This window comes from Grus americana, chromosome 29, assembly GCF_028858705.1.
Source record: "Grus americana isolate bGruAme1 chromosome 29, bGruAme1.mat, whole genome shotgun sequence".
NCBI classification, from domain to species: Eukaryota; Metazoa; Chordata; class Aves; order Gruiformes; family Gruidae; genus Grus; species Grus americana.
In genome coordinates, this window is record NC_072880.1 from 705,690 (window position 1) to 730,310 (window position 24,621).

General features: G+C 47.8%; 2 protein-coding genes across 2 annotated transcripts; one reads left to right on the forward strand and one right to left on the reverse strand.

The window, feature by feature from the left end:
• Positions 1–8,721: 8,721 nt before the first annotated feature.
• On the reverse strand, positions 8,722–12,446 carry SSR2 (signal sequence receptor subunit 2). Its single transcript, XM_054806604.1, has 6 exons — positions 12,373–12,446; positions 11,247–11,401; positions 10,599–10,697; positions 10,120–10,228; positions 9,872–9,949; positions 8,722–9,551 (listed from the first exon to the last, which is right to left on the reverse strand). Exons 2-6 carry the CDS (start codon positions 11,399–11,401, stop codon positions 9,441–9,443), a joined length of 552 nt encoding a protein of 183 aa, XP_054662579.1. The 5' UTR covers positions 12,373–12,446; the 3' UTR covers positions 8,722–9,440.
• A 4,224-nt stretch (positions 12,447–16,670) lies between these two features.
• On the forward strand, positions 16,671–24,542 carry CCT3 (chaperonin containing TCP1 subunit 3). The gene is made up of 14 exons (XM_054806286.1): positions 16,671–16,823; positions 18,035–18,096; positions 18,550–18,600; positions 18,697–18,759; positions 19,352–19,448; positions 19,841–19,958; positions 20,120–20,306; positions 20,758–20,907; positions 21,391–21,523; positions 21,912–21,993; positions 22,118–22,298; positions 22,589–22,834; positions 23,371–23,502; positions 24,199–24,542. The coding sequence occupies exons 1-14, from the start codon at positions 16,793–16,795 to the stop codon at positions 24,304–24,306; spliced, it is 1,641 nt and encodes a 546-aa protein (XP_054662261.1). The 5' UTR covers positions 16,671–16,792; the 3' UTR covers positions 24,307–24,542.
• The last annotated feature ends 79 nt before the right edge of the window (positions 24,543–24,621 follow it).

Here is a 24,621-nt window from a genome sequence, read left to right on the forward strand (position 1 = left end):
TCTGATCAATGCTGCTAATTATCTAAAGGGTGGGTGTCCATGTGATGGGGCCAGACTCTTCTCAGTGGTGCCCAGTGACAGGACAGGGGGCAATGGGCACAGACTGGAACATGGGAAGTTCCATCTGAACACGAGGAAAAACTTCTTCCGTCTGAGGGTGACCGAGCACTGGGACAGGCTGCCCAGAGAGGTTGTGGAGTCTCCTTCTCTGGAGAGATTCCAAACCCTCCTGGATGTGATCCTGTGCAACCTGCTCTGGGTGATCCTGCTTTAGCAGGGGGGTTGGACCAGATGATCTCCAGAGGTCCCTTCCCACCCCTACCGTTCTGTGTGAATCTCTGTGAAGGCCGAGCTCATCTGCTTCTTCCCGGGGCCATAGCGCAAACCCGGGGCTGTGGAGGCGAGTCCTCCCTCTTCTACTTCAGCCCCTCAGGGGGAGCTGCTGCTTCCCCACGGAGACCGGCAGGCGGCAGTACGCATGCGCAGGCGGTGAGGGGGCCGCACCGCGCCTGGGCGGAAGGCGGGAAGAGCGCTCTGCTGTCTGCGCCATGATGGTGGCGGTGTAGCGGTGAGGCCGGCTTGGCTGGCTGCTCCCCTCTTCTTCCTTCTCCTCTTCTCAGTGGTGCCCGTCTTCGCCTTTAAGCTAAATGTGCCTAAAGCGTTGCTGCCTTTCAGCTGGGAGCTCTGGGTTTCCTTTGAGCTAGAGGCTGAGGGGGGCTGGGTAGTAGTATGGGGAAGCAGGGCTGTTGGTCCTGGTGAAAAAGGGAGTGGTGTTGAGGGAAAAAAAAGCTATAGGGAGTGTTGAGGAGGTGGGAACCTTCTGGTAACAGGGCTAGAGAAAGAAGGGGCAGAGGGAGGATGTATGGAGTAGGGGTCAGTGGCTTGTTTTCCTGGCCTAGGGAAAGGTTTGGAGAGCAGAAGGGGCTGTCCTGAAAAAAGCCTAAAACCCTGAGCTCAGGGTCTTCCTGTGGGGTAGTGGGCATGGCTGTGCTATGTGCTTGTGCGACAGAAGGCTCTTGCCCTGGTTAGAAGCACTGTAGTCTGAGGGGCCTCTGTGATCTTGTGGAACAGCTGGCTGAGGGGATGTTGTCCCATCTGCTTGCGCTTAGCCGTGTGATGCCAGTTTGTGGTGGGGTTGGTTTGTTTTCTGGGCTCTTATTGTTGGCCAGTGTCAGCAACAAAGCCTGGAGAAGAGGGACCATCAACCGTTGGCCTGTGCACCTTTGGAACTTGATATGTGAGCTGTTGTGAGCGAGCTCTACTCAGCACTGAGATGAATGCACTGAAGCAGGTTATTTCAGGAATAAATATTAAAAAAGGGGAGTGTTTTAATGACAATATAAACCTGCATTTATTTAAGCACTCCGTCACTTTTTGTTTTTAAGCCCATTTAAAGATATGCCTGGGGGAAAACCATTTTCCTGTCTTTCTTCCAGGTCTTCCTTGTGTTATGATATAGTCACTGTTGAGCCTGTTTATGAAAACAATGCCATTTGTTTCCAAAAAGCTTTGGTGTCTGCTCAGTCTTCACAAGGCAGAAAGCTAAGCAGTGCTGTGATGGCTGAGGCGTGTGGTGGGTAGAAAATTAAAAATTCATAGAGCAGAGGATTGTATACCTGGATGTAAATTTTTAGAAAGAAGAAAAAAAAAATTACTCTGTTGAAAAACCTGTGGTTTGTGATAGCATATTATTCAGGCTTGGTAGGATGGGAAGCCACCTATTTGTTCTTTATTATTTTCACTAATACTAGCTTTTCATGAATTTTGAAGCCAGTATGAGTTTGTAGATGCTGAATTAAGCATTATTTGTTCTTTTGTTGTAGTGACAGTTTACTCCGTTGTGATATCGTTGTTGATATGATAGACAGTATTGAAATTATCTCGAGAACTCTGTGTGGATGATTCTCCACTGGAGTTGGCTGTGAGAGTTCTGGACATCAAAGGTTTTACTTGTGAGATAAGTTTCCTGCTGTAATTTTTCCTCCTGAGAAAGAAATGCTTCTTGTGGCCTTCATATTTAAAGGGAAAGGAGGTTTGGTTTTACTGTCAGCTAGCAAGAATCCATGAGTTTTAGTCTCTGTGCAAATTCTCCTTTCTGTAGATGATTATCAGATTCCTGTAATCTGTCAAGTGACTTTTTTGCAGAATTAGAACTTCCCCTTGAACTTCATGACCAAGTTATTGCACCTGGTGGGTCTGACCCTCTTCCAGTGGCCTGGAGGCAAAGACATCTACTGTGAGAGCGGTGCAGTTGGGACAGAGCAACCTTGTCTTTGTTCATGAGAGTATCCCTCTAAATAGAGTTCCAGCTAGATCTCCTGTCCCAATAAATGGCCGTCCTCTTTCCCACGTATGACCAGTCTGATTTGTAGTAAAAGAGACTGTGAGTAAGAGTCTGTAGAGGCAAACGTGACATTTTGGGGTCTGAATCTGAGTTTTTCTGAATGCTTTAACTTCTCAGTGTAGTTACTTGGGCTCTCTGAGGACACCCGTATTCTCTTTTAATAAAATGAAAATCACAAAAGAATTCCTATACAAGAACAAAGATGTTCACATGTGAGCTGCATCTGGTCTTCCTAATTGCACTGTGTCGTAGAAGCTGGATTTCTAAGTAATAAGAAAATGAAAGCTTGATTGTAAAACTCATATTTCTTTTTTTTTTTTGGTTTTTTTTTGAGCAAGAACGTACTTTAAAAATATAATTGTGTCCACTATGTTGGCAGCGGGCATCTAAATCTTAAGGCAAAATTGATGGGCTGCTCTCTAAATCAGAGTAAATAACTAAAGATTAATAACAGAAAATGGGCCTTGGAGCTTGTGTCATGGTTGCCTTCATGCCACTTTGGTGCTGCTTGCTGAACTATTTTTGTTGGAGCGTGTTTGGATTCAAGAATTAGTTTTGACATGATACTGGATAGTTCTGAGGGTGAATAATGAGAGCCTTTCTGCTTCGGTCACTAATTCCTATCCGGAAAAGTTTCACAGCGACCATAAGTGCTGGCTGCCTCATGGCTGTCCTTCTCCGTTCTACACAGAAATCTGTTTATTGGCAGCAGAAAGATGTCTCTGTTACAGAAATTATCATCACTGGCGCTCTCATTGCTCTAGGACAAAATGTAATGCAAACTTCAGGTTTCCAAGCCAATTTAGGAGCGCTTCTGTTATTAATCTGAAGAATAATAACTTTTGATGATAGAGTCGTGTTTCTTAATGAAAAATGTGTTACCATCATTAGTTGATGGCTCTTGGGAGCAAACCACATGTTTTATTTCAGGTTTGACTGTCTACCCAGGAGATAGGTGGATGCTGGAAGTGAAGCTAGAGTATGTGATCACTGTAGAAGTTTATTATGACACAGACAGTACTAAAGTATATTTATCTGATGTGAATATGTGTTTAGTTAACAAGGAGCAGCTGCCAAAGGGAGTGCTATGATGAATTGTTACAGATATTTAGCACTAATAAGGAAATGAGAGAGAAAGAAGGAAATTAACCCTCACTGTGTTGTTATCTCAGTCTCTCTCGCGCACACATTTCCATTCACATTTCATCCATACCAATCTTCTTACTGGGCTACAAACCTCTACAGAAACGCACAATTCTGTGGGTGTCTGTGGAAAGTGCATCAGGTTTTCCTTGGAAGGGGACACAATTTTCACTGATCTCTCTCAATTTGCAGAACCTGAGAATAACTCACCATTTTTCTAAGGAGTACTTTGAAGAGCTCCAGTCTTCTCATAACGAGTCTTACCATATAGTTCAGGTCCTGAAAGATGGCATCACAGGCATAAAAGCTGAACTGGTTTCTGTTCTTCTATAGGTAAGAGGCAAAGGTGGTAGTAATTTTCTTCAGAACTTGTTTTTTTTGTAGTCCCTCAGGTTGTATAATACTACTCTTGTTCAGTTCTGTGAAAAGAACTGCTCTCTGGTTCAAGTTATGCCATATTATGCAAGTTAGTCTCTACAAGGTTTTCAGAGACAATGCCTTCTGCAGTTGTGAGCAGTCCAAGAGGCAAATCTGACTCCCTCAGAAATGTGAGAAACCAGGCACTTTGATAGAAAGGCCAGGAAAAGTTGAATTACAGCAGCAACTGTTGAACTCTCTGCTCTGGCATCAGAGCAGCAGCAGCTCTTACCTGAGCTGCATGCAGCATGGTTGCTTTTTACCTAGACCACATGCAGGTCCATGGCACGCTTGCTCTTTGCCAAGTAGCATTCTTGCAAGCAATTTCCAGACAAAGTTTTGGAGTGAGGGTGTTCCAGGGACCATTCTCCATAGGTGAATTAGATGTAGTTTTTGAAGCTGATGAGTTTCAAAGCAGAAGCAAGTTACTCCATGCCAACTGGCTTCAGCACCTGGGAATGTAAATTAAATGTGTTCAGGAACTAATATAAATGTAGCCATAGACTCCTGTCTCTAGTTGTACACAGAGCAAAATATTTTTGAAGGCAATCCAGCATGTTATAGCAACATTTTGATTACCTCAGAAAAGAAGCCAGTGATTTCAGATATGCGGGGGGTTTTAAGCTTATGTTCTAAGCAATCAGTACAAATCATCTTTGCAGGATTTCAGGCCTGTTCAGGCTTGTATGAAGTGTCTGGTTCTGTTACCTGTCATTTGCTAACGGTTAAAAGTGCGAGCTTTCTCCTTTTGATGGTAACCTACTTTGCTTGAAAGATTGCTTTCTTTTTTCCCCTAGTTTGTAGGGTGGCTCTGAGGCTCACTTCCACATGCCAGTGAGCCATGAGCAGGAGGTGAAGATTTACCTTCCCGTCAAGCTTTCACCTTCTATCCTTGCATTTCCACACCATCCCATGGAAGTCTTGTATCAATATAAACTTCAGGTGAAGTAGACGATGGATAGGAAAATTATGAAGGCCTTCTGTCCCTGTTTTGGCTGGGATAGAGTTAATTTCCTTCCTAGCAGCTGGTATAGTGCTGTGTCTTGGATTTAGGATGAGAATAACACACTGGTATTTTGGTTGTTGCTAGGTGATGTTTACACCAAGTCAAGGACTTTCAGCTTCTCATACTGCTAGCGAGGAGGCTGGGGGTGCACAAGAAGCTGGGAGGGGACACGGCCAGGAGAGCTGACCCAGACTGGCCAAAGGGATATTCCATACCATATGGCGTCACGTTCTGTATATTACTTGAGGGAAGCTGATTGGGGGCGCAACCGTGGCTTGGGAACTAGCTGCGCATCGGTCAGCAGTTGGTAAGCAATTGTGCTGTGTATATTCTTTTATTATTATTATCATCATCTTAATTTTCTGTCCTATTAAACTGTCTTTATCTCAATCCATGAGTTTTACCTCCCCCCCGCCCCCCGCCAATTCTCTCCCCCATCCCACTGCGGGGGGGGGTGGTGATGGTGAGCGAATGGCTGTGCAGTTGTTTTAGCTGCCTGCTGGGTTAAACCACAACACCTTGGTGTGAGAGCCTCTTCCAGAAAAAAAGTTAGATAAAAACATCTAGCCAATAGAGGCTGAGAATCCTGAGCACTGAACGGGCCAAAACACTCATTTTCCTTCTCTAGCCTTGTAACAGTTCTGCCCCCACACTGCTCTCTGTTTAGCTCCCTCCAGCAAACCCCATTTTTTGTTGATAAAGTCATATACCGTTTTCCTTTCTCTAGAGATGCCATGCTCCTGTCCTCAAGTGTTCTTCTCCCCCATGCTTTTCCTCTGTCTTCCTCTCTGGTGTCCCTTTGTTGTCTTGTTCTTTGGTCACATCCCTGTATTCCCGGGTCATTTGCTGGTCACTTGGCTGTGCATCACTAAAGTTCACTGGATTTTTGAACTGTTGACAGTGTTGAGTAAGAAGAGGGAGCAGAGATGCACTTTTTCCACATTCTTTCACAAGCTTTGGTCCTTAGTTACCTGGGAAAAACGGTCTCCCTGTGTCTTGGCTGGAAATACTGAGTTTATTTGGCTTTACTTGCATTGTAAAGTAAGTCTACATGTTTTTCATTTTGCTTCAGACAGTCCATGGTGAGGCATAATAGAAGTTTGAAAAGTACTTTGAGATCCTCAGCTGAAAAACTTATAGGAGTGCTGCTGCTGGTTTTGGTTGGGTTTTTGTGTTTGGTTTTTTTTTTTTTTTTTTTATACTGTTACTCCATAGCTGGTGTGGTTTACCCCAGCCAGTAACTAAGCACCATGGAGCTGCTCACTCATCCCCCGCCCTGCCCAAGGGGATGAGGAGGATAATGAAAAAAACCTCATGGGTTGAGATAAAGTTTAATAGGATAACAAAGGAAGAAACCAACGATCTGCAAATGCAATTGCTCACCACATGCAAAAGGAAAAGAAACAACCTGATGCCCAGTCTGTTTCTGAGCAGTGATCCCGCCTCCTAGCTGGCTTCCCCAGCTCTATCCGGAGCAGGACGTTCCATGGCAGAGAACATCCCCTGGCCAGCCTGGGCCAGCTGTCCCGGCTGTGCTCTCCTGGCTTCTTGTGCACCTGGCAGGGCCTGAGAAGCTGAAAAGTCCTTGACTTGATGTAGACACATCAGGTACTCAGCAGCAACTAAAACCATCAGTGTGTTATCAACATTATTCTCATCCTAAATCCAAACCACAGCGCTACACCCGCTGCTGGGAAGAAAATTAATTCTGTATCTGCTGAAACCAGGACAGTGACAATGAGTCATCTCCTGTTTAGGTCCAGGTTTTGAGAGGATAAAGTTGAAGCTCTGTCTTCTTGGAGACACCCAAACCTTGCTCCTATCCCTTGCTGAACCTCCACCCCTCCATCCCTTTGCCAAACCTCTCCTTATATCCCATTCCCGTGTACAGCTTTGCGCTCCCTCAGTTTCTAAGGACCCAGAAGCCAAATGACAGTAGGCTCTGAAAGCTTTCTGCTTTGAGGGCATCGAGTCAAAGCTCTGTCTTCTTGGGGATGCCTAACCTTCTCCTTCTATCCTTTTACTGTGCATGGGCTTTAGCTTAGTAGTCACTGAGAAAAGTCAAAAACTTATTGTGAAAATGGGGCAAAGTTCCTCCTGTTGAGATCCTAAAAGCCCATTAGGCTCCGTGTGCCACAATTACGGCATACAATTAGGAAAAAAAATGAGAGCAGGCGGTCAGTCCAACTTGCCCGCCAGTGGAAGGCCTACACTTATGCCAAACAAGAACTGCCGTTTCCAGACGAGGGAACCTTTCACCTGGACAAATTAGCTTACCTTACAAACAGTCGCCAGCAGAAATCTGGTATAGCTAGCTTACAAGATAATAATGCAAAAATGAAGGAACAAATTAAAAAAGAAAATGAAATCAAGTAAAAATCAAAATAAAGTTCCTCCTAAAGCATCAGCTGCAGCATCTAAATCTCTGTACCCAGCTTAGTCCCTGGTGCCACTGCCTCGGTCCTGCCCCTGTACCACCCTCCAGTGATGCCAGACACCCCAGGTGGTGCAGGGTTAAAAGAGGGCCGAGATCTGGGCAAGACCCTGAGTGGTACTTGGGGGCTACGTGAATGTGCATCTAGAAAGTAATTTGTGTGTGCTCTCACTAGTCAACTTGTATCCCTACCAGCCAAAGAGGAGGAAGGAGACCTGTCTATGTTTATGTTTTATGTGAATTCTGTATGTAGATACTGTTACTGTCCGTGTGCGTGTCTCTGGGATACGAGCTCAGCTTCACTACTGGTTGAACCTGTAACTGGGAAAGCAGCAGCTGCCTCCCTCAGCCTGGGCAGAAACCTCGGTCCCCAGGGCTGGGCAGGAGGGTCCTGGCTGTGGCTGCTGGAGGAGACAGCCGTGCTTCTAACATCCCTTAACAGTTCTGTAACCAGCAGGATTTGGTCAAGTGGTGAGTGCTCTTCAGATTATGCATATATAATTCTTATGTGATAGGGGACTGATGCTTTGGTAATGTGCTTACAGTGTAAAATTTGTAATCAAACTTTTTGAGCTTTATGCAGGCACCCAAATGGGACCTGTGCTAGTAAATTATTGGATTAGTCTGATCAATTGGGTTGAAAGATGTTTACAGAACATCAGAAGGTCCATAGGAGGTGTAAATGCCTCCAACTGCATGCTTAGTGACTGGGATTTGTAGTTTGGGAGATGAAAAGAGAGGTTTACCAAAGTATGTAAGACCTTCTGTAAGTAACAAATCACTTCCAGCTATCGAATCAATGCCCAGGAGCTTCCCTGCTGCGCTCTAGAGCCCTGGTGAAACAGAGGGTGCACCCAGCAGCAGCAAAGGTTGGGGTGAAGAGGTGAGGAATCCTGGCTTGGAAACATTGATCTGGTAACAAAGGCAGGGTGTTCACTCCAACACGGGTTTCCCAGTTGTCACCACCATGCTGTTGGGTAGAGGCCAACAGCCGGCCAGACCGGGTTACACAGTGCCACAGGAGCACGGAACAGACACGGCCTGTGAACAGCCCAAAGCCCAGGGCAGAAGTCAACCACCTCTCACCACATGCAAGCCCTTGTTGTGCCACCACCTTCCCCCAGAGGAAAAGCACAAATCGATGCCTGCTGTGCAGCCACAGCAGCATTTATTTATGGCTGGGAAGAAAAATCTTATATGAGGGCTTGGAGCTATCAGGAAAGCTGGTGCAAGGTACCAGGCCTTCTGGGCCCATCCTTCCCTCTTCCATTTATTTTATCGATAACGTAGTGATTTATTTTACTGACTGCGTGCCCATTAGTTGCTTCTGAAGGCAGCTAGATACCTCTAGGACTTCCTGGTAAAAGAAAAGCAGGCTGCTTTCACGGTGTTTATTTTATTACAAAATCTTCAGTACCTCAACACACCTCAACCCTTAACAGAGCAACTAGAAAGAACAGAAACACGGCAATTAACTGCTCACCAAAATACAACGGGGCTTCCTAGAGAACAAGCATCAACAGAGGGACCTCCCATGCCCCACCTAGCAAAGCAGCAGCTCTAACAAGCCTCTGTCAAAAAAAAAAAAAAATCTGGTTTTGTCACTAGACAGAGCTCCTTCCCAGATGTTTTGGCAAGGTGGGAAGCACCTGGAAGAGAGAAGCCCCGAGATTTGAGACATTTCAGAAGACCGCAGCAGGCAAAGAGCCATTTGGCTGAATGGAGTCTGGAAGGCAGCACAGAGGCCAGAAACACTGCAGAGCTGTGTGCACCCCCGACAAGCTCCTCTGGGCACTGACACATTTGTGTCGCAGATGTGCTGGCACAATGTCTGCAACGGAGTGAGGGGTCTCTGCTCACATGAGCAGACATGGGGATTTGGCTGGGGGGGAGGGGTTGGGATTTTCGGTTTTTTGCTTGTTTTCTCTTTTGAGATGTATTGAAGCCGTTGATTCCCTCTTGCTGACAGGGCTGACGTGTAGCCCAGGCAGCGCTTTGCAGGGGTGACGGTTGCTGATCCCAACACAGCTGCTGTTCTGGGTCAGTTAACAGTTGTTCTTTCCTGAGCTCTGGGCTGCTGGTGGATTTGACTTTGCTCAGTTCTTTTTGGTCTTGGGGGCATCATACTTTCTCTTGCTTGAGTACCACAGCAGCAGCGGGATTCCGATGGAGGGCAGGGTCATCACACCAAAAGCTGCCCAGTCCAGCTAGAAGAAGAAATTGTTAGAAAGAAGTCAAAACAAATCACGTACAGATGAGTCTTGGAGCCATCAGATCTTCTGCTCTAAAAGCCTGTGGCTCAAATCCCACAGTGCCAGCTCCTTCACAGAGGTAGCTGGGATGAAAACTCTTTGCTTTTTCTGTGATACTGTTCTGGACAACTGATAGGGATTAATTGCAATCCACATTGGAGTTTTCCAGGTGACTGTAGTGCAAACAAAACACACCACAAACTGGCAAAAAGCCACCGTGCTGGGTTGCCCAGTTGCCGCGGTGCAATTTCGATTACCAACTGAAAGGTACTTACAAAGTGAGGGGAGAATCTCCTGTCAAACTCGCGCTGAGCCAAGATTCCTCCCTGCCCAGGAGCACTAGTAAAACCAACCTGTAGCGGGAGGGGAAAAAGATAGCATTTGCCACCTTTCCTTCTTGCAACAGAGCCTGTGCAGTACAAGAGCACAGGGACACGCATCATCCCCTAACAGGTAGCTCTAAGAGAAGTCAGGTGTATCCGCTGCCCAGTTTGGGCAAGGATCCTGTAAACAGTCAACTCACCACAACCTGTCCACCCTCCTGTGCCAGGTACGTGATGGTAGCAGAGGTGAAGTTGAAGTAACCAGCTTTGAGAGGCCGCAGAACCACAGTGTGGGACACATTACTTGCTCTGAGAGCCGTAAGTTAAGGAAAATAGTTGCATTTCATCAAAGGAAGAAAAGTGAGGAGATGGGTAAAGAGCAGCCTTGAACCAGGTGGAAAAGTCAGTGCTGCTGACAGATCTGAGTCCTCGGTGGCTACAGATATCCAGACCCACCCACAGCTCATCCAGCTGCTCCTCCTTCCTCAGCAGGTGAATTGTACAGGGACCTGGCCCTGTTCACAAGGAATTTCTTTTATTTTTTTTTTCTAACACAGCACCTTCAAGGAGAACAGAGATTTTCATTCAATACCCTGCCCAGGGTCTGGCATGCCAGAATTTCAGTGACAACAACGGAAGACAGGAGCATTGGGAGAAGTTTCAAAACATGAAAAGATACGGAGCAATCCTGTCCCACTTGACGTTGAGCATCCCAGAGACAATGCCAAAATCTTCTGGGGGGAAAGAATCATCCGACAGCTCCACATCTAAAGCGGCGCTAAATGCAACAAAGAAAGGGATGCAAAGAGAATCTTAGGCTTGGCATTCTGCTCACAGGGGACTGCACCAAAGAGGGATGACAGTTCCAGGCTGACAGTTCAGCGGCTAGAAGAACTGATTTTTGAAACATAAAAAGTCACCAAGAGAAGTTGGGGAGGAGAGTCAAGGTGTATTACAGGGAGACTGCAGAAAGAGGAAGGTAAAGCTGAGAGAAACTGCAAAAGAGACAGGAAACCAGATGTGAAAAAGAGCTCACAAAGCCAAGAAAGGGAGGCTGCGTGCACAGGCAGCACAGTGTCCCAAGACACAAAAGTAACTCCACCACGATGGACCAACAGCTAGAGCAGCCACGAGGTGAAAGCAGGGACAATGGAACAGGAAGAAGGCAAATTCCAGGTCAAACCTTCAAGCACTGGTGGTAAACTCAGAGTTAGGGGGAGCAAAGGTAACAGCACACCACGGAGCCTAGAAATAAGTCTCATACCCTGCAGACACACACACATAACATTTGCTCCTGGTCAGTATTAGACGCCTGGACGAGGCTTACCTGGAGCCAACGTTGTAGATATTGTACTGCAAAGTCAAGTCCTTGCCCTCCACCGCATATCTGTTTAGTAGAGATTTGGAGGCCAGGAGCCTGGCGCCTTCCTCGCAGTGGGCCACATCAAACAGGGCAAACACGGCGAGAATCAGGAGTTTCATCTAGAAGCAAAAGAACATGGAATGTCATTGGTAATTTAGTTGCAAAAAGAACATGACAGGACATCTAAACAAGATGATTTGGGCGTTTGTGTGCAGTGAGATGTGAACAGCTGTATACTTTACAGCAATATTGATAAAGGATTATCACAAGCTGGCAGAAAACTACCTGGGCTCCATACTGGCCTGCAACCGCCCCTGAAATACCTGTACTTTCCTGCAAGTATGTAAGAAGTGGCACAGCAGTGTCGCAGCTCAGCAGGCACGGAAGAAAAGACGATGGTTTTCTCCCTTTTCAAAGCCCAGGCAAGGATCACTGCCCTGTATCACATGCCAGTAATTGGCAAAGGTGTCAGATCGCAGTGCCTCTTCTAGGAACTTTCAGAGCAAAAGCTGTAGCAATTAACAGTTTTACCAGTTTTAGCAATTAACAGTTAATTGCCATTGCAAAGCACGGCAGCTTCCCAGCGCTGTCTCACACAACAGTGTAAGTTCTTCTCCCCATCCCATTCTCTGTTCTCAGAAAGCACTACCTCCTCATTTACGACATTTATTATTCTTTCCTATTTCCAGCCACTGAGGTGCCGCCATCTCCCTCCAGCGGCCTTTCGGTCCCCACAGGTCCCAGTTTCCCCAAGCCCAGCACCGCTGGAGCCGCCCTGCCGAGAGCCCAAGGAGACCACGCAGTCATTGTCTGTGCCACTCGTTAGGAAACTAATCAGTGCTTTTAAATGAAGAAACCGCCCACACGCCAGAGCCCCGGTCTCTGTGCCTGCGGACCCTCCCCTCGAGACTCCCAGACACCCACAGACACCTCGCTCCACGCAAAACAACGCTCCGGCAGCAGATCCTGGCTGCTCCCTCAAAAACCCACGCCCGAACCACCCTCACAGAGCCCGGCTGGGACTCCCCCTCCAGAATCCCGCGGACAGGCCACCGGGCCGCCCCCCCGGCTCACGGACGCGGCCCCTCACCGTGCCTGCCCCGCGGCGCCCAACGGAAGGCCGAGTCAGCGCAGAGGCAGCGGAAGTACCGCACACCGGAACTGGGCTGCTCGGTGGAGGCCCGAGGCACGCTGGGAATTGTAGTGGGGGACGCACGGACTCCGCGCCTGCGCAGAGCGCGTCTCCTGCTCTGGGGTTGGGCCACCTTCCTGGAAGCTGCCAGGGATCTGGACGGGCTGGGGAGTTGGGCGAAGAGGAACCACATGAAATTCAACAAGGGCAAGTGTAGGGTTCTGCACCCAGGGAGGAATAACCCCAAGCACCAGTACAGGTGAGGGGTTGACCTGCTGGGAAGCAGCGCTGCGGAGAAGGACCTGGGAGTCCTGCTGCACACCAAGCTCTCCATGACCAGCAGTGTGCCTGTGTGGCCAAGAAAGCCAATGGTGTCCTGGGGCGCACTGAGAAGAGCGTGGCCAGCAGGTGGAGGGAGGTTCTCCTCTACTCTGCCCTGGTGAGGCCACAGCTGGAGTTCTGTGTCCAGTTCTGGGCTCTCCAGTTCAAGACAGACAGGGAACTACTGGGGAAGAGTCCAGCCGAGGGCTCTGAGGATGATGAGGGCACTGGAGCATCTCTGGTATGAGGAAAGGCTGAGAGAGCTGGGGCTGGTTAGTCTGGAGAAGAGAAGGCTGAGAGGGGATCTGATCAATGCTGCTAATTATCTAAAGGGTGGGTGTCCGTGTGATGGGGCCAGACTCTTCTCAGTGGTGCCCAGTGACAGGACAGGGGGCAATGGGCACAGACTGGAACATGGGAAGTTCCATCTGAACACGAGGAAAAACTTCTTCCGTCTGAGGGTGACCGAGCACTGGGACAGGCTGCCCAGAGAGGTTGTGGAGTCTCCTTCTCTGGAGAGATTCCAAACCCTCCTGGATGTGATCCTGTGCAACCTGCTCTGGGTGATCCTGCTTTAGCAGGGGGGTTGGACCAGATGATCTCCAGAGGTCCCTTCCCACCCCTACCGTTCTGTGTGAATCTGTCTGAAAAACACCGTCTTTTAGTCTAAAAATACTATTTATAAACCCTCCGGGGGAGAACACAGGAGTGTTGTCCCCCACACCCTGCCCTGCCCCAGGCTCCGCAGCCCCAGGGCAGAGCCCCAAGCCCCACAGCAGATTTGCCCCGAGGACAGCGGGGTTTGATATGCAGCAGGACAGGCTCGCGCCTGGAAGGTGCAGCTGAAGGAATACACCTCACCAGGCCTCAGTTTCCCCTTAGGGAGAAGGGGACAAGTGGCCTGAACCTGTGATTTGGGTTTGCTGGAGGCCCATTGCTGAAGTTAGTGCTTTGGGAGAGAAGACAACAAAGCTGCCGAGCAAAGATGTAACAGGAAGCCAGGAGAAGGCCATACCTCCCCTCTTCCTTTGACTACTGCTCACATTTCCTTCCATCTGTTCTTGAAGTCAGTGTGATTCTCCTCTTATCTCCCTTCTTGAAGAGCTGTGGGAACAAAGGGAAAAAAGAGGCGTCCTCCCCACTTTGCCTTCAGTTAGTGACAAGCATGTAGAGCAGAAGCCTGATGGCCACCATGGCTTGGAGGAGCACTTCAACCAGGAGCAGCGGCATGCCTAAGATGAAGACGGCCAGCAACTTTGCCCAGCTCAGCAGTGTTACAACTGCATAGAGGCTCTGTAAAATGATGAGGGAGAAGAGGATGAGAGCAGGGAGGAAGATCTCGGTTCAATTCCTCAAACATCAAGTGGGACACCTCTCCTAGTGGGCAGACCCCAAAACAATACCTTCATGTATTAGGGACCTCACGCCAGACAGGCTCCACCCTTCTGTTTTGGACAGATTAGGAAATGTCTTGACCTCCCTGTTACAAAACCAGTAACAAAACAGAAAGCCACTGGGCCTGATTTTCAGTGCTGGAGGGAGCCTGCGGAGGTCACCAGTTCCCGTGTTTCTAAGGTGGTTACCTGCAGACCTCTGGTGGGAGATGGACCACAAATTCAACACCTCTGTACACAAATTCCTCCTCACACGCACAAACAACCCATGAATCCACCTCTCCAGGGCCCCAGCTGCTGGCTCCATGTACCACCTCATTCTTTTATCAAAGTTCCCCACTCCCAGCCTTTGCCAACAGCTCTCCATACACCCACTTTCTTCTTTCCCTGCTGAACCAGGTGAGCTTATCCACGCTGCAGACTACAGAAAGCATCACAGAGCTTAAATCAACGTTAGCCACCCGCTGTTACAGCAAAATCAAATGTAACCAAGACTATTGCTGCTAAGGACGACCATTGTATAGTCCTACCCCGTGTTAGTTAATGTTTATCCAAACAATGTACTAATTAAGATGTGATTGTCAAGAAGTAGAAGCATAACTGATAAATTGTTAGTTTGATCAACAAGCCTTGAAGAACCATTTGGACTCGCCAAAAATCCCGGGAAACTAGGGGAAAGGTAATTCTGGCAGGGGTGTTATAGTTGAATTGAGACAAATAGAGTCCAAAGTAAATTCAATCTGTATTTATTAAGGTAGGAAAGCAAAAGCAGCGCTGGGCGGCCGGGGAGTCGCAGCTCCACCAAAGGCTCGCGAATTCAAACAAGCTAAGCAGCCCCCTTTATAGGTTGATTTTCGCGCCTTTCGGCTTCTTCGGTTATCGTGGCTCCTCCAAGTCTGGGCAGTTTGTTACAGAGATACAAGTTGTCATAGTAACATAGCACTGCAATTTGCAACATTTTGGTTAAGCCTCACCAAACAGGATGTTCTCTGGTGCAGAATGGTGCAGAAAGATTGCCTTTTCTCGTCCAACCCAATTTGATCACCAAATTACCTCCAATTACTTATTACAGGGGGACTTGCGACCACCAACCCACGGACCACCTACCCCAATTCTACCACCTACTCAAAAGAGAAAGGTGGAGAAAAGAACTGAGCATGCGTTCTAGTTTGCATGCTAGACGAAGAAATCTAAACCAATCATTTAATAGACTAACAATGCATATGTATTAGAAAGATGAATATTGTATGTATAAATAACCACTGATTTGGAGCTTTGGTGTGCTGTCTTGGGACAGACACTCATCTGCACAAATATGCAGTAAAATACCCCTGCTCTGGGTGTATATTGGCGTATCGCACACCGGGTAAACGAACCCCCAGTTTTGGGACACCACTGCCCCTGAAGCAGTGTAACCATAGACTGGGCTTCTCTCTCCCCCACCTCAGCAGCGTTTGCTGCAGCGGCAGGATAGACCAGGACACCATCAGCCAAACCCTGAGAAACTACCTGTCCTTGGCCTAAGAAGCTTTGAGTTTTTTACAAAAAGGCTTGAATTTCTCTGCAAAGCACCTTACTGAAGCAGCAGTTGGCTATCAGAGGTTAATGCATCCAGCCTACTTCTTTTGTATGTTTTTCTTCCTGGCTAACAGTTGGTGGCTCTATGTAAGGTGGAAGAGAGCAGGTAACTGTGAGAGAGGAAGACAAAGCCTTGTTATAAAGCAGAACAATTGGGGAGGGGGGGGAAATAATCAGACAAGCTAGAAACTTTTCTAGGCACACAGGGTGTGAAAGGGCAAATGGAACGGGTTTTGTGCCCTCTTTCCCTGTAATTCACACTGAACAAACCGGACAGGCCTGGCAGTGCCCTGTGACAGAAATGGCTGCTGTGGGGATGCCCGACGGCTGCAGGCCTAGGAGCTCTGCTGAGGGGACACCAGAGCCTCCGGTGCACGGAGAGGGTCTCAGGTCCCACCGGCCGGCTCCGCTTCAGTCACTGAGACGCCGAAGGGGCCGAGGCGTGGCGGGGCCGAGGCGTGGCGGGGCCGCGGCCGGGGGAGGCGGCGGGGGACGGCCGCTCCCTCAGGAACTACCGCTCCCAGCGCGCCTCGCGGCAGCCTGCCTCTCCCATAGCACGGGATGGGCGAGACCACAGCGCTGAGGGGAAGGGGGAGGTGTGGACGTTGAGGACTTCCACACGCTGTTCTCAGAGACGCCGATCTGCCTCACAGCTCGCCTGTGGAGCCGTCGCAGCCCGGCTCTGTGCCTTCCAGATGCAACGGGGAGTGCGGCAGGAGAGTATCCCCTATACGACGGCCCAACGGTTGTTCCTCCGACCCCTTTGCGTATGTGCACTGAGTCCCCCGCCCGCACCGTCCGTACGCTCGGCGCCGGCAGCCCGCACATGCGCAGTATCACGCGGGCCCATGCGCTAGGGTACGGCTTCTCAACCGAACTTGCTCTAAGCGCCGGGGAGGAGGAGAACCGCCTCCTTATTGGACGCCGGGCCTCCGGGACGGGGTGGGATTGGTTGTTGCGGGCGGGAGGCGGGGTAGGGTGTCGCGGCACGGTGAAGCGACAGTTCTCGTAGCGGCCGCCTCGCGTTCGCTGTCTCCAGAAGGTTCCGCGCCGGGTGCCGTGCTCGGGCCGCCGCCGCCGCCGCGATGATGGGCCCGCGCCCTGTCCTTGTGCTCAGTGAGTGTCGCCGCCGGCCGGCCCGACCTCCTGGGGGTTCCCGGAGGGCGGTGGGAGGGGTGGGGTGGGGTCCTTCTCCCCTTCCCCGCCGCCATGTTGGTTCCCCCTCACGGCCGGGCATTCCCTTAGGGACCCCCAGCCCGGCCCCGTGTTCTCCGGGGGGTTCCACTGGGCCGCGGCTCCCGCCCCCGGCACGCCCTGAGCTCCCGCTCGCTGCCTCTCCACAGCCGCTGCCCAGCCCTGATGGGCCGTGTGGTGTGTCCCCCCGGCCGCGTTTCTCTCCCTGCGCGGGAGGTCTGTGGGGATGGGAGCCCCCGTTCCTCGTTAAACCTTTCCTGGCACATCTCGACTTCTCTCAACCATAGTTCTGCTGGTGTGTTTCTCAGCGTGTTGCTTTGTGCGGTCCCATTTGAACGCTTTGGGATTCTCTCGCCACTCTCCAATCACAGACTTCCCTAAGGGTTTTGATTTTTTTTTTTTCCCCCCTGCTTGGGTTTTTCATTCTCATCTCTCCATGTGCTCTGTTCACCACTAACCCAAAAGGCAGGCTGCTGTAGCCCAGGGCTCCCTTGCTATAGGCTACCTCGTTCTTGGTGCTGCTTTTACCGTTGCTTTCTTTTGTTTTGTCTAACAAATCTATATGCACCGGCATCTGCTCCTGAAGTAAATCTGTGCTCATCCAGTGTAGGATTGTAATAAAAGCAGCACCAAGCCTAGAGATTCTTTAGGGCAGACTCTTTTCACAGCTAGTCTCCAGATATGGTGGTGAGCCTGTGATACAGCAATGGCTACTATGATGTATAAAACTTAATTTTAAACCGGTGTTCTACATTTGTACCCCCCCTTTTTTTTTTTGACTGAAGACTACTGAGTAGCAGTTCCTAGGCTTTGTGAGATCTTGCTGATTCTAGTGACTCACCGCTGTTTGATTTTCTTGGGGGAATAGGTTATATTTCAGGGTTGCAAAGTTTTGTCTCAGTTGAATTATGATGTTAATCAGGTATTCTGTTATAATAAGGAATGTTGTTTTTCACTGACACTCATCTCTGAACATCCTTTCTTCTAGTGGCTGTAGTATTTATATTGTAAACTCTTAATTTAGAACTGATTGTATATCAAGTGTGTGTGACTGAGTTTGTCTTGGATTTCTTAGTAAGATCAGATTAAACTTATATTTGCAATTTAATATTTTTTTTTTCTATGTGCTTTAGGTCAGAATATGAAACGTGAGTCTGGAAGAAAAGTCCAGACTGGAAACATCACTGCTGCTAAGGTATGATGTTCTCATGTCAGGCTGTTTTCATTCTTTTTTTTTTTTTTTTAGTATGTGCATTTGTGTGCGTATATGTGTGTGTATTTATATATTGATGAGGGAAAACTGGATCTGAAGCATGTTTTCTCTAGTCTGTATGAATCCAGAGTAAAAGAAGGATAGAAAATGAATTTTCAGTGTTAATAGGTGCAATGTAACTGAACACAAAAGGGTTTAACCCACCAAAACCTCTTTCTCTGCAAAATCTGAAAGTGTATAAGTTTTGACATCTGATTTAGATAATATAATTTATATAATATAATTTAGTGTGGTGCCAGTGCTCTTATAATCCCCGTGTTTTCGTTCCCACACAATTCTTAACTTCTGCAGTGGCTGTTTGTTTCATATAGACTACGGTTTTTTTAGGCTTTTTGATGTCCTCCTGTATCACCTCATTTCTTTTGTTCCTCCTAGACTATTGCTGACATTATCCGAACATGTTTAGGACCAAGAGCTATGATGAAGGTGAGAACTTTTGCTGAAATACTCGTGCTGCCTCCTGACTAGAAACACTACACATATTGTAGATCCGTGCAAATAACGCTTCTCTTTTGGTTGCAGATGCTTTTGGACCCCATGGGTGGGATTGTGATGACCAATGATGGCAACGCTATTCTTAGAGAAGTAAGTTTCTCCTAAAGGATTGTCTTGCTTAACATGTGAGTCGGAATATTCCAGGATACAGTTACACAGCTGCCAGTGTTATTTTGTCTTCTGTCTTGAGAGCTGGCAAGTACTAAACAGCAATACCAAGAAGGGTGTGTACTGGGGAGGGAATAAATATATCCAGCAAATGCTCTTCCTCCTCAGAAAAGTGGGTTTGATCCCAGGATGGTAAGTTTTCATGGAGGTTTTACAAGACTGGTGTAAATTCCGTGGTAATTGTAGCTATAATCACTTGTGTCAAAACCTTATGAGTAGATGTTCACTTTTACAATGCAAAATAATTAGTCCAAGAAATCATTGTCGTCTTTCTGGTGCAAGTGCTGCTGAAATAACATCACAAAGATCATAATGTCTGAAAAACTGTGGGAGACGCAATATTGTAAAATACAAGAACTTATTTTCGCTCTCAAAAAGGAAGAAAAATCTTTGCTATAGTTGGGCAGAATGCCTTTGATTTTTTTAAAAGGTGTGGAATTTGTTCCATTGAGCAATGCAAGAAGTTTCAGCTTTAGTATTCTGCAACAAAAACGTTCCCCTTGCTCCTGTACAGATTCAAGTCCAGCATCCAGCTGCAAAATCAATGATTGAGATCAGCCGTACTCAAGATGAAGAAGTTGGAGATGGGACCACATCTGTAATTATCCTTGGTAAGGAGAGTGAATAAGACATACTTTTTATAAAGGGTTAAGGCTGAAATTCGCCCTTTTTGCTCATCAGAGCCAAGTAAGTGTGCCTTAATAAGACAGATATTCATTATTTACCAACCCCCCCTTTTTTTTTTTTAACTGGGGAAGAGAATGTTAGGTTCATTAGACCCTTAGGTGATCAGCTCCGTGCTTTGGAAAGTTGTGTTCTTTCCCTGAGATAAGCACAGTTAAGTACAAAGAAAGGTATAGATGACGTTAGAGCTCTCTACGTGGCTAGCAGATACTTTTTGTGTGGTATGCTGTTCTCCTGTCTCGACTGTTGATTGTTCTGCTAACTTACCTGGGGAATTTTGATGGTTTTGTTTGGGTTTTTTTGGTGTTTTTTTTTTTAGCTGGAGAGATGCTCTCTGTTGCCGAACACTTCCTTGAACAGCAGATGCACCCAACCGTGATCATTGGGGCTTATCGTAAGGCTCTGGATGACATGATCAGCATTCTAAAGAAAATTGGGTAAGTATGGGCTCGTGGGAGGTAGAGAGAAGGGATATGGGGTTTCAATCATTTTAGTAAAATAAAACGGAAGGTAATTGGAGAGGGACTCAAGGGGATTATGAATAGATTGTAGCCTGGAGTAATACTCAGTTTACTGTTTGTTCTTTCCTTTGTGTCAGCACTCCGGTGGATGTGAACAACAAAGAGATGATGCTTAAAATAATAAAAAGTGCTATAAATACCAAGGCAATAAACCGCTGGTCTGACTTGGCCTGTAGCATTGCTCTTGATGCTGTTAAGACTGTGGAGTTTGAAGAAAATGGCAGAAAGGAAATTGATATTAAAAAATATGCAAAAGTAGAAAAGGTGAGTATGTCCTGAACCGTTTCTTATCAGTGTGCCCCTTTCTCATTCTGAACTAGTTGTTCCTACGATGCAGCGGGAAGAATTTTGTGCTACTGCTCTGCAGTCCGCAAACTGCAGGAGATACGTTAGTCAGTGCTATCCGCCCTGCGGGTTTACAGTGAAAACAGGGGCAGTTATTTCAACTCTTTTAGAATATTTGTCAAAAAGATAATTTAAGTTGTTTTGGTTTACATCTTCCTAACGCATGTTGCCAGGCAACAGGATGCGAGCAGTTTCTCAAATTCTTCCACGGCTTTTTGCTTAATCTAAGTCAGCGTGCCCTTAATTTTAACTCAGATTGTGACCTGGATGCACCATGGTTACATGGGATGGATAGTTTCAGGAGCACAGACACACAGGTTTTCATAAAGTAGACACTTGCCTCATTTTCCCCCTTTCTTGTGTCTGTCAGATTCCAGGTGGTTTTAGTGAAGACTCGTGCGTTTTACGTGGAATCATGGTGAATAAAGATGTAACTCATCCCAGAATGCGTCGCCTTATTAAGAATCCACGCATTGTCCTTCTGGATTGTTCACTAGAATACAAGAAAGGAGAGAGCCAGGTAAAGCAAGTGCTGTTGGAAGATGTCTGCAACTTTTGTTATTTAAGACTAGTAAAGTGAACGAATCCAGATAGGTAGTTAAAAGCATGAGTGGCGAAAGGCTCTCTTTGTGTTCTGCCTTTTGGAGACCTTAGGCATGTACGGGGTAATTCGGCTGTGGGGTCAGTAGTATCCTGGAGGAAAAGGTAGAAAAATAAAACTGAGGTTACAGTGCTTTTACTCGCTGAAGCAGCTACAGTGATTTGTGCATCTAAGTGATGGTCAAGAGTCAAAGAAATATTTCTGTGCTTTCATTAACACTAATGTTAAACAGATGCAGTGTCACATCACGGTTTATTTGATCCAGTATTTTTCATTGTGTAGTTCTCCTTAACTCTTCCCCAGGCAATACTGGAGGAGTTAAGATCACTCAAGCCAGGGGTTCTGTGTCTAACTCGGTGAAGGGAGGAGTACAGTAAGATACTTACACCTCTTTCTGTGCAGACTGATATTGAAATAACGCGGGAGGAAGACTTTGCCCGCATCCTGCAGATGGAGGAAGAATACATTCAGCAGATCTGCGAGGATCTGATGAGAGTCAAGCCAGATCTGGTCATCACAGAAAAAGGCATTTCTGGTAATAATACATGTGGTTCTTCTTTGTGTTGAATTTATCTCAACATGCTCTGTTAAATGCACTGCTCAGTAACTTAAAAAAAAGGAAGGGGGGGGGGGGAAACCCCAGTAGTTCTACATTGCAGGTGTTGAAGTTGATTCTTGAGCTTGCCTTGTGAACATAGACAGAATAATATTTTTGCTTTTCCAGCATTTGGAAATTATATCAAAATATAAGTGAGGATGAGTCTAGCAAACCATGGAAAGCTGCACTGTAATTTTGTCTTACAGCTTGGTTTAAGAAACTACATTTAGGTTTTTCTTTCCATAACCTTTTTTAATGTAAAGACACATCAAGTTTGTTGTGATACTGCTGATTCATCAATAAAATTGTACAAACCTGATTTCAGACTTGGCCCAGCACTACCTGATGAGAGCCAACATCACCGCCATCCGCAGAGTGAGAAAGACGGACAACAACAGGATCGCCAGGTAAACCCTGTCTCCTCGCTGGAGCCTGTTCTTGCTGTCTGTGGCATGGCATTTTTGTTCTCATCTCACCTTTTCTCTCCAGTTCTTATCTGTGAGTGTCTAACTTGACCTGTTTCTGTGCTAGGGCCTGTGGTGCTCGCATTGTGAGTCGCACAGATGAGCTGCGGGAGGAGGATGTGGGAACCGGAGCCAGGCTCTTTGAAGTTAAAAAAATAGGAGATGAGTATTTTGCCTTCATCACTGATTGCAAAGACCCCAAGGCTTGCACTATTGTTCTGCGTGGAGCCAGCAAGGAGATCCTAGCAGTAAGTTATTACGTGTTCTGCTTCCCCTCCTGTCCTGGCCGTCGGCTTGGTGTCAATAAGTCATTGCCTCCTCTTGAGCAGCTTTGAATGTGCAGCTTTGGTGTGCAAATGAAGCAAGGCCGAGTTTCCTCCGGGTTCTGGAGTGACAAAGAATTGCTGTACCGTACAGCGACAGCAAAACTTGTATAATGCAGAGGAACTGGCCCAGCAGACCCTGGGCTGTTCGTTCAGCTGGTGGTGTGCTACAGTCCCCCACAACCAATAAATTGTGCTTTTTATGGCTGTTGCAGGAGGTAGAGCGCAACCTTCAGGATGCCATGCAGGTGTGTCGCAATGTCCTCATCGACCCGCAGCTGGTGCCGGGAGGGGGAGCTACCGAAATGGCCGTTTCCCATGCGCTGACGGAGAAATCCAAAGGCATGACGGGTGTGGAGCAGTGGCCCTACCGCGCAGTAGCCCAGGCTCTGGAAGTCATTCCCCGAACGCTGATCCAGAACTGTGGCGCCAGTACGATCCGCGTGCTGACCTCGCTCAGGGTAAGGCGCGTGGTGTGGGATTATCTGAAAAGGTTCAGCCCCTTCCCGCTGGGTCCCACCCCTCGGTTCGATCGTCCTGCCGTGGGGGTGGCTTTTTTGTAGTTGCGGCAGGTTTTTACGTTAAAGGAAACCTGTGTTAAAGCAAGCCATCCGTTGAACGTCATTGAAAGATCGTCGGGGGTTTTTTTGCATTAGGTGGGCTTGCAAACATTTTTACTGAAGTTTTGTGCCAAATGTGAAAGCATGGAAATGGAATTAAATAGCTTGTTTGAGGTACCGAGTTTAAAAACAAAACCCTGAGGGTGAACAAAATCAAAATCTTCCTTTGAGATTAGGTTAGATGGCATGAGAGAAAATATCTCCCAGTCTTAACTTCTGTTTCAAGTGATGCTCAGTAACATGCTATTGTATAAACTCCAAAATTGAGAACATTCTAATGACTTTTTACTGTTTTCCTGAGCCTGCGGTCAGTTTGAGTTTCTAGAAGGTGAATTTGCTCTTACTCTGTCGGTGGTGACCTGCTATTCCGCTTACAGGCGAAACACACTCAAGAAGGCAGCCAGACGTGGGGAGTGAACGGTGAGAGCGGAGCCTTGGTTGACATGAAGGACCTGGGGATCTGGGAGCCTTTAGCGGTCAAATTGCAGACCTACAAAACAGCGGTGGAGGTAAGGAGATGGGGGGAACGAAAGAGCCCCCGTAGGATCTCTCTTGGGAGCAGGGAACGTTACCGCTTCTGCCCTCGGTAAGCGCCGCAAACCGAGCGCCGTGTGCGCCAGCATTCCAGCTCACTGACGCAGGAGCTGTGACGACAAGGGACGCAGCACCTGTGGGAGGGGTTGATTTTTGATCCCGCGGCTAAAATTTGTCGGGTTCCGTCCCATCTTTTTCTGCAAACTGCGCAGACGTGTTGGTCTCGCGAGGATGGGTTGCTCTGAGTGACAGCCAGAGCCGTGACTGAGAAATTCAGTGCCGGCAGCGTGCTGGAATCCAGTTGGTGGCCCTGGGAGCTTCTGCCCTTTGGATCGTCTGCCTGGCTGTGGTAAAACCACGACGCTGGCCTTGCGGAAGCTGCCCTCCCCTGCTTAAAAGATCACATTTTCAGCATTCACTCGCTGGTGTTGGATCAAAGGCCACAGTTTGACGGGACACCGTGTCCCTTTCTCGTCAGTCAGCTAGAAATAATTGATGTCCCCTTTTCCCTGGGGCGTCCCTGCCTGGCGTGGGCACCGTCTCCTTTCCGCTGTGCTGAGACAATCATTTAATGGAAGGCAGATGTTTTTTTGGTGTGAAAGCTGGGTATATTGGGGTTTATTCTTTGTGATGAGCTCCTGACTAGATCCGGGTACGGTGTTTCTCCCCAGACTGCAGTTCTCCTCCTCCGCATTGATGACATTGTTTCGGGGCACAAAAAGAAGGGCGATGATCAAAGCAAGCAGCCGGCTGCGCCAGAGGCGACGGCCCAGGAGTAAGAGGGGTCGAGTCACCGCGGGAAGAACCGGGCACCAGGAAGAGCTGGATGGAGTGATCCTGGGGAAAAGTTTGGCTGGAGTCTGTGGGAGGGATGGGGGGAAGGAGAAAAAAAAGCAACAAACCCACAAAGGTGTGGAAATGGCTGATGTGTCAGGGAGATAACGATGCTTTATTTGAGTCTCGGGACTGGAACTTCTCCTTACTGTTTGCCTCAAAAATAAACCGCCTCAGTTCAGTCTGTCGGTGCGTTTCATGGGGAGGGGGGGCGGAGGGTGATGTAAAAGCCTCCCTGCACCCCCAAAATCTTTCGGGGG

What these genes read in the sequence shown, in the direction of transcription:
- SSR2 (XM_054806604.1), bottom strand. Translation starts at nt 11,401, where the DNA reads ATGAAACTCCTGATTCTCGCCGTGTTTGCCCTGTTTGATGTGGCCCAC. An exon ending in AAGTGGGACAGGATTGCTCC is followed by an intron (nt 10,229 to 10,598) that starts GTATCTTTTCAT and finishes TACGGCTCTCAG; the next exon opens with AGCAAGTAATGTGTCCCACA. An exon ending in AGGAGGGTGGACAGGTTGTG is followed by an intron (nt 9,950 to 10,119) that starts GTGAGTTGACTG and finishes CTCCCGCTACAG; the next exon opens with GTTGGTTTTACTAGTGCTCC.
- CCT3 (XM_054806286.1), top strand. Translation starts at nt 16,793, where the DNA reads ATGATGGGCCCGCGCCCTGTCCTTGTGCTCA. An exon ending in GAAACATCACTGCTGCTAAG is followed by an intron (nt 18,097 to 18,549) that starts GTATGATGTTCT and finishes TGTTCCTCCTAG; the next exon opens with ACTATTGCTGACATTATCCG. An exon ending in CACATCTGTAATTATCCTTG is followed by an intron (nt 19,449 to 19,840) that starts GTAAGGAGAGTG and finishes TTTTTTTTTTAG; the next exon opens with CTGGAGAGATGCTCTCTGTT.